Source organism: Poecilia formosa, unplaced genomic scaffold (assembly GCF_000485575.1).
Source record: "Poecilia formosa unplaced genomic scaffold, Poecilia_formosa-5.1.2 Scaffold399, whole genome shotgun sequence".
Lineage (NCBI taxonomy): Eukaryota > Metazoa > Chordata > Actinopteri > Cyprinodontiformes > Poeciliidae > Poecilia > Poecilia formosa.
Window position 1 is genome coordinate 231,105 of NW_006800338.1, and position 14,774 is coordinate 245,878.

General features: G+C 35.9%; 1 protein-coding gene across 3 annotated transcripts in view; it reads left to right on the forward strand.

The window, feature by feature from the left end:
* Nucleotides 1-14,774, forward strand: part of tcf4 (transcription factor 4) — a 208,842-nt gene that overhangs the window by 63,718 nt on the left and 130,350 nt on the right. For 2 of the 3 annotated variants that reach the window (XM_007576154.2, XM_007576153.2), the window contains exons 1-3: nucleotides 1,019-1,040; nucleotides 7,534-7,589; nucleotides 8,575-8,650. In XM_007576154.2, the coding sequence (XP_007576216.1) occupies nucleotides 7,536-7,589; nucleotides 8,575-8,650 (130 nt within the window). In that variant the 5' untranslated portion in view covers nucleotides 1,019-1,040; nucleotides 7,534-7,535. Of the gene's footprint in view, nucleotides 1-1,018; nucleotides 1,041-1,627; nucleotides 1,636-7,533; nucleotides 7,590-8,574; nucleotides 8,651-14,774 lie in introns of those variants that run through there. The other variant, XM_016663012.1, reaches the window with a different exon arrangement.

The following is a 14,774-nucleotide window of genomic DNA, read 5'->3' on the forward strand; positions in this document are numbered from 1 at the left end:
TAACAGAAAAAAATTTGATCCATTTTTCAGTGTCATATTTTGATCATGTTATTCATTTATAAATGTCACAGTTTGAAACTAAATATGTAAATATGGCTTCAAACTTAACATTTAGTTTGAAGCTAATTATTTAGCTAAACATTTAATTAAATGTTTAACTAACTATATTTAGTTTGGTAACTAGATAATTAGTTAGCTAACAAATAGTTAAATATTGATCTTGCTAACTAAACTAAATGTTTTGTTTTCTAATTAAATGGTTAGCTTGGAGCAAAATATTAAGTTTCAAGCTAATTATTTAGCTGGCTAACTAAGTAGTTAGTTTGGAGCAAGTTCAGAGCTAACAAACTAAATATTCAGTTTGTACCTAAATGCTTAGTTTGAAGCTAGGTGATTAGATGGCTAATGAAATATTTAGCTTCAAACTAAATATTTATCTTGCTAACTAAATATTTTCTTTGTACATAAACATTTAGTTTGGAACCTAACATGTAGCTTGTTAATAAAATTGTTAGCTTGGAGCTAAATACTTAGTTTGAAACTAAATATGTTTTTTTTAGCTACATATTTAGCTTCTTAGCTTAATATTTAATTTGGACCTAAACATTTAATTAGGAAACAAAATATGTAGTTTGCTAAATGGTTAGCTCGGAGCTAAATATTTAGTTAGCTAGTTTGCTAGCTAAATATTGTGAAAATGTTTTTCTGTTATGGAAGGCTAAATAACCGAAATTGTTGACAGTAAAACTTCATAAAAATGCCCCCAGCAGAAAAGGAATGGTTGATNATGTACTTTCTTACTCTTGAGTATTTTTTTGCGTTTTACTTTAGTACAATTTTTGGGTAATTTATCGACCTCTGATTAAAAAAAGTGTTGTTGCTTCAATGTGAGCACATTTTCTATGACTGTGCAGTTATTGGACGGATTAGAGCAGTGACACAGACAGGCAGGTATTTCAGTTTACCTTTCAAACTCAAAGTCCCGGGAAGTTTGACTCACCTTTAGGCCGCAGCGGCGCTCAGAGGAAACTTCTAGAACTGTAAGTCCAGCTAGCTGGCTAGCTTTACTGAATTCAGAATTAGCTTTGTTTTAGCATAAAATAACAACAAATAGCTTAAACATTAAGATGAAGATGTATTGCTATGTATTTATTTATGAATCTAAGATGTAAATTATTCAGCTTTAGAGTTTTAAAACAGTTTGAAGGTTAATGAAATGGCGGAACCTGTTGCTCCGTTAGGCTAGGCTAAGCGGAGCTAGCGTAACCTAGTTTTGTTCTAAACATTTTGCTAAAAAACGGTCAAAGTCGTTCCATAGTTATTTAAATATTTACAAGCTACCAATTTAAAAAACATATTCATGAGCTGTACATATTTATTTAAATATTTGACATTTAAACAGCAGTCAGAGGCATTTAGCCTGAGCTATTCCTGCTAACATTATAGCTTTATGAGTCTGAGAGCCATAAATCCGGTGATTTTACAGAAACTGTGACACGTTTTTGGATGGATAGATGAACAAATTGATAGATTGTTGAACTAGTACAAAGTAGTTATTTTTTGCAGCTTGCTGTAATTATTAATCACAAAGCCTTGTATGTTCTTATTTGTTGGCATAAACTTTTAGAGCTTGAAGTCCCAGATAGCTTCACTAACTTGTTATATTTTTGTTTTTTTGCTGCTAAAAAAAAGCAGACGTGATGAAATGTGAAGACGAAGCTGTGTTGGTTTGTTCTCATTCATGAATCCTACATGTTGATCTTTCAGCTTTAGTTTTTTATTTTTTTATATCATTTTTTTATTTGCTTAATGAAATGTTGTTTGGCTAGCTAGCGCGAATGTTGCAACTTAGCTAGGTTTATGAATGCCATAAAATATCTGGTAAAATTACAGAAAATATGACACATTTTTGGATGGATGTTGGGATAGTTAGTTACAGCTCGCTGTTATTATCCACCACAAAGCTTTATGTTAATATTTGGCACAACAACAAAAAATAAATTGTAGCACTTTAAGTCTCAGCTAGCTTTACTGACTTCATAGTTTCTGTTAGCAGCAAAAACAATCTCAAAACAATTATGTCATATAAAAAAACTGTATTGAGATGTTTTCATTTATGAATTCAACTTCAGAGTTTTAGATCTTTCAGCTTAATGAAATGGCTGAACCTGTTTGAGCTATGCTAAGCTAATGCTGTCTTAAACACTAAGATTTCTTAAAAAGTAAAATATCCCAAAATGTACTTAAATAATTATCAACCACTCATGTTTGTTGAAATATTTGGGCAATAAACAAATTAGAGGCTATTAGCCTGAGCTAGTCCTACTAGCGCTATAGTGCTAAGCTAGGTTTATGAGAAGAAAGTACAGAAAATTTCACTCATTTATGTTGTATTGAGGGACTAGCTTAGTGGTGGATTTATGGAGTGTTTCTTAACCAGTTTTCCTGCCTCAATAATCTGATTTATTTCCATTTTTCAGTCATTAATTTTGCCTGTTGGCGCTTCAGAAAAGTTGAGCTAACTTTCTAGCTTGTGACCAGTTCGCTCCCAGATCTTTGTTTTGGTTTCCTTTTTTCCGTCGGTGTTTTTTGCTTTTGTTCTCCTGGTTGTGATGGTGTGCAGAGATCTAAGCCACAGTTGGCTGGGCTTCACATGGGCCGGCGTGGGGGGCTTGTCAAAGGAATTGCCGCTCCGCTTATTCTTCCTCCATCACAGCGACGAAGAAGAAAAAACACGAAACAAAAAGGATCGGCCTTCTTATTATCAATATTAATCTCTCTTTTTGGAAAGGCATCTGTAGGCTTTTAAAAACAGCGCATTCAAGAAAGCCATGTTTGAACTTGCTAATGTTTTCCCTCTCTCTCTCTGTCTACACAAACTATTCTCCTCTTCATTCAGCGTGCCATTAGCTCTCCAAGCTGTTGTTTGTTTTCCCGCTTTAATGTTCCTCTATGAACAAAACGGCAGAGAAAAAGGGCCTGAAACATGAAGCGTGCTCGGTTTTAGTGTCTGTGTGCCACGCAGCGCGGTGGTTTGCTGAGGATGCCGCCGCAGAAACCTATTAGAGTCCAGATGTTCTAATTATAGATCGGCTCTGCTGCTTAATGACAGGAAACGCCGGCCGAGGTGTTTCAGCACAGAAACATGAATGAAGCCGTCGAGCTCCACCTCAAGGCTGGAAATCGGATTTCCGTTTTTGGTGTCGTCCTGCTGGATACGGAGGGCTGGGGGAGGAAAACATTCTGTTTTCGTTCCTCCAGCTGTTGGAGGCGCGGCTCGGGAATCTGGGCGGGGTTCTGGTCTGTTTGGCTGAAATCAGTTTGTCTCTTGGAGAAAATGTTTGGAGGCGAAGATGCAAGCAACACTAAAAGAAGCAACATTAGCAGAGCAATACAATTCGTACGGAGGAGGATTAGTGCCCGTAATCTATGGGGCGCGGTTTGTGAAATCGTAAAAATAAACAGCAATAATTTGGGTTATTTAGGCTGCCATAACAGAAAAACATGGGGATTAATTTTTCAAAGTCATATTTATATAATGTTATTTATTCAATATTAGTTTACAAACTAAATATTACCTAACTAAAAATGCTTTAAATAGCTAAACTAAATATTGAAACTGGTTAGACATTTAGTTTATACATTAAATATCTATGTTTTTATCTTGCTAGTTAGTTTGAAGCTAAATGCTTTATTTATTTTAGGGCTTAATATTTTGTTTGTAAATAAAATATTTAGCTACAAACTAAAAAAAATAGTTTTAGTGTGAAGCTAGTTAAAGTTTTATTTTTAAATCTATTTTTGATTTAAAAAAATTTTTTTCGCTGTAGAAACAAATTTGCAGTAATTTAAGTGAAAAATAAACAAAATGAATGAAGAGAGAAAAGAGGAAATAAAACTAAAGGAGGTGGACTTCCTGTACTGGATGATGACATCACTTCCTGCTTGTTCAGCCACTCGCACTGAGGGATTGTGGGTTTTAAGCAGCTTTAATAGAGATGTAATCTGATTCTTAATTCTTACTGTCTTATTTCAGTGTGTGTGTGTGCGCGCGTGCGTGCGTGTGCGCGTGCGTGTGCCCGTGTGTGTGTCTGTCCTGGATTAAACATGATTGTAGTTCAGTAAAGGTACAAGAAGCTTTTCCTCCTGCGCCTTGAATAAGACGGCTGAATTAAATGTTTGTTTCTCCGTCTGGTTTTAACGTCCGTCAGCTTCTCTTCTCTGTTTCTTCTTTATTTATTTTCCTGCTCTAAAATATTAAAGTTCCAGCTTTCAGTACCTCCTGCTCAACATTCGGGACATGTTTTATTTTTGGTCTCACTTCAGTGTTTCAGAACATCAAACCAGTTCAAATATTTACCAAAAACGACACAAATAAAAACATAACACTGTTCATAAATGGCAATGTTTATTATTAAAAAAAAATATATTGATTAAGAAAAATAATCCAAATCTATGTCAAAAACCAAAGTCATATATGTTTTACTTACATTGGCAGTTTTATTGTAAATATTTAATTAGGATGATAAATATTTAGGGAATAAAGTAAATATTTAGTTGATTCTCTATTGGCTATTAATCTATTACTAAGCTAAATATACTAATTATTTAGTTAACACTCTGCTTAGTGACTAAGCTAACTATTTAGCTCAAAATTAAATATTAAATTCAGCTAAGCTAAATATTTAGCTTGAACTATATAAAGTAAATATTTACTTTGAGGCTAAATAGTTAGCTTATTTGGTCTGTGCACAAGAAATGGCTTGCTTATTATGCTTACTGAATAGATTAAAGCTAAATATTTAATTTGTAAACTAAATTATAATTTAGAAAGCTAAATATTTAGCTTGAGTTTGCTAGCTACTCTTATGACTAAGGAAGGCTAAATGACCCAAATTACTGCTGTGAAGTTTTAACTTTACAAACTTGTTTTAATTGACTGAAGTGACAAATATGCAAATAGGAAATAGGAAAATAGGAAGCAAACTCTTTCAGTCAGAAGAAACATTAAAAATACTTCAACCCTAAACCTGTAAACTTCTGGATGTCGTCGTTTTGCTCCAGTTTCCTTTCTCTCTTTTTGAAGACTGATGCGTTTTGTTTCTTTGGTTTGTGTCGATGTGACGATCTGGGAGGTTTCAGGATTAAATTAAACAAACTGACATGTGTCAGTTTAATTGTTCTACGGAGCTCCAAACCTGTGCAGCGCTGCTGGTCCACATCGCTGGCCTCATTTCTGTCAGTCAGAAACCTTTTATTAAACACGTCACCATGTTTACATCACGCGTTCCCCGGCTGCGGCTTTCCAACCCACTGACACCGTTTGGACCCGGCAGGTTGGAGAGTTTGATTCTCTGGGTTAGTGGGTCAAACTGACGCGTCGTGGAAACACGAGTCCAGAAAAATATGTCAAATAATAAAACAGAAATCAGTAAAACAGGTTTGGATCATTAATGACCTACAAGAATTCAGGTCCATCTGAGGTTTTAATGTCTAAAACTGCTTTTACAAGCAGCTTTTAATCAGTTTGAATTTCCACTGTCTTTTTTTACACGGTTTAGTGTGATCATCACTTTTTTCAGGCTGCTACTAAAAGTTTGTATAAGTATGGACGGATGAAAATGTTTAGTGCATTTAACTTCCCTTAACTCAGTTTGTTTGAATAAGCTGCAAAGCTCTGATGTTCCTGGTTTGTTTGTAAACTTTCAGTTGGATAAAGTTCACCGTCTGTTGAAGTTTTGGTTTTTGTAATTCTTCAGGTAGATAACCGTTTATATTCATGCTCTTATTGTGAAGTGGTGGAGACTGTTTCCTCTCCTTCCCTAATAACTTTATTTAAAACAAACATGTAGGAACAAAATAAAAAAACAAAATATAAACACAGTATGATAGAACATGGTTAAATTTATCACTGTAGCTTCAGATTATGGTAAATATGATGGTATTAGTAGAAATAATGTTAATGATTAGCAGTTTAGTATTAGCTTCCACTAAATACTGTTGGTACAGGGCTTAAGTTTAGCAGAACTGTTTATGATTAGCACTTTAGCATTAGCTTTTGTCAAATATTATGTTCGTATAGCAATTTAGCATTTCCATAGCTAATGCTAATGATAAGTAGTTTAGTATTAGCTACCACTAAATACCATGTTTTTATAGCGCTTTAGCAGTGGAGGAACTAATGTTTATGATTAGCGGTTTAGCATTGGTGTCCAGTAAATACCATGTTGGTATAGTGCTTAAATGTAGCACAACTGTTTTTGATTAGGGCTTTAGCATTAGCTCCTCCTGCTAAATACTGTATTGGTCTGTTGCTTTAGCATTTAGCAGAACTGTTCATTACTTTTGCTGTAGGATTAGCGCAGCTAACTTTCAGTTAGCTTTGCCCATCGCTGATAACTGATTAGTTTTTGTAATTATTTCCTAATTTTGGCCGCTTCTGTCCTCCATATAGGATTAGGGTTAGGGGTTAAGGTAGGGTTTATGACACAAACAGCTCAGGCTGCAGAACTGACTTGTTGAATATAAGAAGAACAGATTTATTTCAGATCTGAATATTTTATTTACAAGTTCATATTTTTCCATAACATCTCCATAGAAAAACATGACTTTAATTTAAGCTACTTTATGAAGTGAATGTATACAACATGCTGATTTTAGCAGGCTGGGTGTGTGAGTGGTAGTTTTTGGACACAGTGGTGTTTTTGTCCACTCTGATCCCCACACATGCACACATGGGCTAACTGTATTAATAGGAGTCTGTTTTGTGTCAGGCAGATCTTAATAGGATCATTGTGAGAGACATGGGGCTGTCTGTCAGTCTAAGTTCATTAACTGATGATAGATAACCTGCAGAGTGTGTGTGTGTGTGGCGTGTGCATGTGTAGGTGTATGTGTGTGGTTTTCGGACTGTGCCTCCCTGTTTGTGGGTCTCTAGTGTAATTTATAGCCCTCAATTGGACGCCTTATCAGGTGCAGGACACATGGACGCCTCCTTTTCTCCTCCTCCTCCCATCTTTTAACTCCAACTTGGACTTTTCTCTCATTTTCCTCTCATCCATCCCCCAATCCTCACTTTTTATTACCCAGCGATGCTTTTTAATAATTGCTGCTCGTTCTGTCCTGATGTCTTAAAAAGTTGTCAAACTTCTGTTTTGTTTTGTGGAAACGTTTCTGCAGCCGAACTGGAGACGTTTGGGTTGATGTTAGAGAGCCGGTTCTGCTGCAGCTTCAGATGGTTAATAAAACATCTGGACGTAAAAACTCGAGTGTGTGGGGAAACGAGAGCGTCCATGGCGTTTCCATGGTTACTGAACACAATAATAGGAGGGTTTAGATGTGATAGATGAATAATATCAGATATACTGAGACTGGATGGATGGGAATATCTGGACCATCAAAGTTTCCGGTTTTCCAGACTTCAGTTCCAGTTGCAGCTTCCCAGATCAGATGGTTTCTGTATTCAGGAAGAATTTTAATAATTTCCTTTGCTAAACTGTATTTTTAGTTAATGTTTGTCTTGTTTCCATGCAGGTATGGAGGAAAGAACAAATGCAGCTTCATGGGCGAGTGGAAGTCGCTCCTCTAAGGTTTGTTTTGTTGCTTTCCTTCCAGTTTTATTAGCAATCAGAAATACTTTTAACCAGGAGCCTTTGATTTGGTTTTAATAACAAAGCAACTGTTTTCATGTAGAAATGTTTGGGTGGGTTTGTAAAGTTACACTGTCAAAAATTAACAGCAATATTTTGGATTATTTCATAACAGAAAAAAATTTGATCCATTTTTCAGTGTCATATTTTGATCATGTTATTCATTTATAAATGTCACAGTTTGAAACTAAATATGTAAATATGGCTTCAAACTTAACATTTAGTTTGAAGCTAATTATTTAGCTAAACATTTAATTAAATGTTTAACTAACTATATTTAGTTTGGTAACTAGATAATTAGTTAGCTAACAAATAGTTAAATATTGATCTTGCTAACTAAACTAAATGTTTTGTTTTCTAATTAAATGGTTAGCTTGGAGCAAAATATTAAGTTTCAAGCTAATTATTTAGCTGGCTAACTAAGTAGTTAGTTTGGAGCAAGTTCAGAGCTAACAAACTAAATATTCAGTTTGTACCTAAATGCTTAGTTTGAAGCTAGGTGATTAGATGGCTAATGAAATATTTAGCTTCAAACTAAATATTTATCTTGCTAACTAAATATTTTCTTTGTACATAAACATTTAGTTTGGAACCTAACATGTAGCTTGTTAATAAAATTGTTAGCTTGGAGCTAAATACTTAGTTTGAAACTAAATATGTTTTTTTTAGCTACATATTTAGCTTCTTAGCTTAATATTTAATTTGGACCTAAACATTTAATTAGGAAACAAAATATGTAGTTTGCTAAATGGTTAGCTCGGAGCTAAATATTTAGTTAGCTAGTTTGCTAGCTAAATATTGTGAAAATGTTTTTCTGTTATGGAAGGCTAAATAACCGAAATTGTTGACAGTAAAACTTCATAAAAATGCCCCCAGCAGAAAAGGAATGGTTGATNGTTTAGCTAACTTCCTGTTCTTTCTGCAGAGTTACGCCGACGGATCGCAGTTCATGGCGTCACATGACAGCCTCTCGCCTCCGTACTCAAACTCCAGGCTAACAGGTCGGCTAACTTCCTGCGTCTCTTGGTTTGTCGTCCGTCAGCCGCGGATCGGCTGCTTTGTTTTGGCTGTTTGTGTCTGCGAGTGGAGAAACGCCAGCCGGCGTCTGCTCGTTTACCCATGATGCTCTCTGCCTCTGGCGCCAGTTGTGAGCAAATGGCCACTGACACAGATAATCTGCCTCACACACACAGCAGAGCCTAATTTACCTTTGACTGGATGCATCAAATATGGAAGACGCTCTCTGACTCTACCTGCCGCCTTTCTGCTTTTCGCTGCTTTGATCTGAAACGTTTCATCTGTTTCATTCATACCGAACAAACAAACATTTTTATTTAAAAACAAAGAAAAATCTGCTGTTTGTTTGATACATTACATAATATATATAGTCGTTACACAGAGTCACATGTTTTGGCACTTATTTGGATTAAATGCTGCTGTATCTAAGTTTTTTTAAAGAAAAGTTTAGTGGAAGGAAAACATATGTTGGAGAGGTGAAAAATTTGTATTTCAGTTAATTTTTTCAAAATTTGATTAATTATTGAATCAATGAATATTTTATCTATGTTATCTATAAATTACTAATTTATGTACTTTTACTTAGGTAAATTAATTTAAGTAATTTTAGTCAGTAATTGAAATCCACATATAGATTCATTAGAGTCACATTTTGAGTGTTTGTTTCTGTTAAATGCTGTTGCAGCTATATATTTTGATGGAAAGTTTAGTGGAAGGAAAAAGTGTGTTGGGGAAAAAATTCACGTGCTTATTTGGAATTTGATTAATTATTGAATTGATGAATATTGTTGATATTAATTATGTTATCTGTAAATAATTACTTTCAATTCAGAAAGTGAAACCAAATATAGACCCACGAAGGAGTCGCATTTTGAGGATGTATTTCTGTTGCGTTCTGCTGTATCTAAGCACTTTAATGGAAAGTTTAGTGGAAGAACAGTTTGGTTGAGGTGACTCAGGGCGCCACGTCATCTCCTGTTGCTCCACTTTGTGTTTTATTCTTATTCTCCAGTGAGATGTGAAGCCTGCAAACGCTGCCAAAAGTACCAATACCTGCTTTCACCATCAAGCTAAAGTAGTTATTAGAAACAACCTGGTCTCAGGGTAATTAATAGATGTTTCTGGATGTAATTGCTGTTGTGGCTATAAATTGATGAATATTTAAATGTTTGTAAGTAAATTATCTAAACAAAGGGAACATTAGATGATTTTTTTTTGTATATTTTGTGAAATTTAATCCTAATCCAGTAAAAGCTGCTGGAGGAGCAGCAGGAGTGAAACATTGTGAGCTGGATGTGGTGTGACAGCATTGTGATTACGGTTTGTGACTCAGAAAGGGAAATATCAGATTCTTCATCTGCAGCCGAGGAGCCGCAAATTTACTTTTATGATGCTAGCGCTAAGAGACGGAGACAGCCGGTGAAATGCGGCACACAAATATTTTCACCTCTGGATGTTGGGGTTCACACAACCAGGTCACTAAATGATGATAAAACCACTTCCTGTTGCTATGGAACTAATATATATGTGGAAAATGTTAGCGCTCATTGCTAGCCCGCTTAACGCAGCGCTTCCCAATGGAAAGGTTCAAACCAGTCTTCATTAAGATTAAAACAAAAAGATAAAACGATACAGAAATGCCAACCCAAAGTGACCAGCAGCTTTATAGGCATCATCCTGTAGCATCATGCTAGCAGTGTAGCATGAGTATCATCCACTCTGCCCTCTAGCGCTCTCTGGTTGCTATGGTAACCTCCTGGTTTTGTCTGGTAAATGCTCTTCTGTCTCCTTCCCTGTTGTAAAGTAAAAACTTGTTTTTACTCATTTTGCTAGCTTGTTGGGTTTATTTTTAGCGCCTGACGTGACCGAGACGAGCGACTTGAAAATCACAGGTGGAGAGAAGCGGGTCAACATAAACACTGTTCAGATAATAAGAAAAAAAGAAATACTGTAAGTTATTTATTGTTTTGGTCCTAAATAACCTGGATTTGGAGCCCTGGCTTAACAGACATGTTGTTTGTAGCATGCTAATTGTAAAGAACCACTGCAAACTAGCTAAAAATCATATAAATACTAAGAAAGCTAAACAAATTGTCCCAAAGGGGTCACTTTCTGTTTGTGTTTTTGATTTTTAATTTCACACGTTTCTGACCTCATTTGCAGTTTATCGTTTGGTGAACTTTATTATAAAATGAATGATTTGTTCCACAGCTCTGAAAGCTCTCTGGTAAAACTAAACCGAGGGATTTTGCAGTTTTACCGTCTATTGTGAACATCACTCTGGAGTTATTTCCGTGCTTGAACTATTGCCTTTGATAATCCCTTTCATTTAGTTGTAAATGACAGTTGTCTGTTTGGATTATACGCAGAGTGAACCCTAAAAGGAAGCCGCAGTTCAGAGTTAAATAAACCCAACCTGAACATGTTAAGTGTGAAGCTGTCTTTCTGCCCCCTCCCTCCTTTGTAACCTTGTGTGTCGTCTTTAAACCGACCCCCCGTGCAGATTAGAGTGATGTTATGCTCTAGATAATCAGCGGAGGGATTAGTGTCATCTGAGCGACCCCACTAGATTAATCTGCAGCTACACACACACACACACACACACACACACACACACACACACACACACACACAGACGTTGGGTGATCTAACAATGAGAGGATGTGTGTGAGTGAGGTGATGTTTCTGTTCAGGCACGCAGGTCATTGAGTCAGCGCTGACTTCTCTGTGGGTTAGATCTGTGGCTTTTCAGTGTCATGGCTGACATTTCTTATATTTTAGGGTGTTAGCATCATGACCATGACCCCATATAAACACTAACTGTCACCAAACAAAACAGAAATTCAGTGGTTTCAGTTCACAAAATAATGGTTAAATATATCAAATGTTTGCTCAACTTGTCTTGTTTTTCTGTATTTTATACTTTAATAAGCTATTAGCTTGATTCTGATCAGCTGTTGGCATGATTCTGAATCGTTTATAGCTTAGCTCTCAGTAGCTGTTAAATTATTCTGAGTAGCTGTTAGCGTGTGTTTAACTGTTGGCTGTCTTTAACAACCAACAATTAGCTGTTGGTATAACTCTCAGTAATTGTTAGCCCATTTCTAAGTGGATGTTAGCTTAGTTTTCAATAGTTTTTAGCTAGTTATAGCTGCTGTTTAATGTCGTGGTAGCTGTTAGCTTAGCTCTCAGATACTGCTAGTTTGAGCCAGATATTGGTGTGATTAGCTGTTGTTTATAGTCTTGTTAGCTGCTAGCTTGACTGTGCAGATTTTAGGTGGACTTTGAGTCATCCTAAAGCTTGTTAGTTTTTCTGTTAGCTTTAGTCTGAAAAGTTGCTAGTTTGACCTGCCTTCTAGTTTCAGAAGAAATCTGATTTAATTTAAAGCATTTTCTAGTCCAACAATCAGAACATTACACAGTTTGTCATCAGTTTTTGTTGAGAAAAAATTGGTCAATAAAATTGTATGTTGAGTGTTGATATCAATGATGTTCCGTACGTCCAGCTTTGTTTCTTTGGCTGGCTAGAGGCTGATTGGAGCCTACGTTCTCATTTGTCCTGACCGTTATTTCATATTTTAAAGTAGAAAGCGAAGCCTGGAAACAAAAGGAGAAGCTGCGTATGAACCTGACGATGTGGCGCCCCTCCTGCTGTTGGTGCCGAAACGCCGTCTGTCTGACCTCTGTGCGACCTTATTAATGAGTGTTGAGCCATGAGGCTGGACCCCCTCTGAGGAGGTCACATCTGGACACTTTATTTAGAACTACATATATCTGTCTCTCTTTTCGTCGCTCTCACTGAAACGTGTCTGTTTTTATCTTCCATCTTGTTTTCTTCATTTCCAACCTGAGCCATCACTTTCCTCCATTTCTTGTGTTTTTGGGTCGTTAACGTTGAGTGTTTCTGTCCTCTCCTTATCTCCGTATCCTCCTCTCGGTGTCCTTCTCCACCCCAGGAGCTCATCACCGCGGCTGGGTGTCGTGCCTCGGTTTTCCCCTTTGGCACCACGCTGTCCCAATGTGCTGCTTTCAGCTACTTCTGCTCTGAACGTTTAAACAAAGACGAGAAATAACCTGAACCAAAATCTTGAACGCAAAGCTTGTTGATATTCCACTAATGTCAAAAGAACACAATTCTGCAATCGCAATGTTTCTATTACACAAGGAATGCAATTGAAACAAGTTTGTTTACACAATAAGCATCATCTTCCTATCACTTCCTGTTTGTCTTCTTTGTTGTTTCCGCCAGTAGTAAGATCCCGTTAAAGTGTTTACATAGTTTTGCAAAATAAACTAATTTTGACTTATTAAAAAACTAGCTTTATTGAGATTGCCGTGTTTTCATGAAGCAAATTTGTTTTCATAATTCCAATATGAACAATTTTATTGCAGTTTTTCTGCATTGAAATAAACAAAATTTTATATGGCTGAAAAATCACCTCATCCTTGCGCAAAAACATGAGTTTTCTTAAAATTGACATGTTTCCATTGAGCAAATACATTTTTGTAATTCCACTTTTTGCAATTTTGTTGCTGTTTGACCGTATTGAAATTCACTCATTTTAAACAACCTCATCCTTGAGCAGAAACATTTTATGGAAAAACATTTTTTAAATTTGACTGTTTCTATTCAACTTCACTCATTAAACTCAGTGGGTAGGATTAGATGAGACCATGTCATCTAATCTGATTGGCTGCTTCAAACAGGAAGTCAAGTTAACTTCTTTCAACTTTGTTAAAACTCTGTGCAGAAATATCTTTATTAATAGTAATTAATAAATTATTTCTGTTTATTTCCAGTTTTAATAAGTTAATGACGCATTGAAATAAGTATAGCATGTTATTTTTTTTACATTGATTTGGCACTCTTTGCTCTCCGTAATAGCTATGTTTAAACCAGAAGCCATTTTCACATAAACATCAACACATGTTTACCTTATTGGAAGGAAAGTTAAACCATTTTCTGACAATAAAATGGGCTATTATTATTTACAAAAAATATAAACATATGGGACTACAGCAATACCAAAATTGTATTCCAATAAAAAAAAACAGAGTTCTTACTAAATGTGACCTTCTTTTAAAGATACATTGTAAACTGAGTTTAAAGAAGACAGATTTTCTCCTTCCTGGATGTTTTTCCGGTTTTTCTCGGCTGATTGACGGCTCCTCCGTCTCATTCTCTGTGTTTTCAGTGGATGTCATAAATTGATTAGCGCTGCGCTGACTTGCCTGCATTAACAGGGCGCGCTTTGTGAGCCGCTGTGGAGTATTTAGCGTATTATTGTTTTGAAGGGGCCGTGCATCACGTGTAAATGATCTGCTGTAATTAGATCTGACACGGTAATAATGGCTCTCGTCAAGACGAGAGGCGGAAACGCCAAACAGAGACGACTTTAACGGTTTCACGTTCTGCTCCCAGAAAGTTTTACTCTGGCGAGTTTACTGGACGTAGCGCAGCAGCTAACCCCTGCTTTCAATAACTCAACAAATGTTTTTGTGAAGAGAAAAGCAGAAAAAACAGGAATTGGAGACAAAAGTTTGAATTCATTGATAAATTTCTCTTTATTTTAAAAATTAACCTTTTTATTGTGCAGGATTTTAGGAAAATCTGTAATTCTGATGCTGCTGCTGAAAATTAGTGAAGGCGGAATAGAAATATGGTTTATATTGACATGTGAATGGGTGTGTTTTTGCCCAGTGTTGGTTATCTGACCCATTTAAAGTGCATTTAAGCTAATATGTTACTGTTAGCTTAATCTCACAGCAGCTGTTTATATTTTTACTAGTTTTCTTCATTTTATCTCTTATTTTCCTGTAAAGATTGGTTAGGATTATTCTAATATTATGACTTTATTCTGGAAATATTACGACTTTATTACAGGGATATTACGATTTTTTCCTCATTATAATGATTCTGGTTTTATAACTTTCTGGTAATATTGTCGCTTTATTCTGGAAACGTTACGACTTTAACCTTGTTCTGATTTTATCACGACTTTATTCTCATATCAGGTTAATATACATCCATCTTTCCCTCCGTTCTCTACCTCCATCCCTCCTTCCATCCCTTCATTCTCTCCCTCCTTCCATCCCTTCATTCTCTCC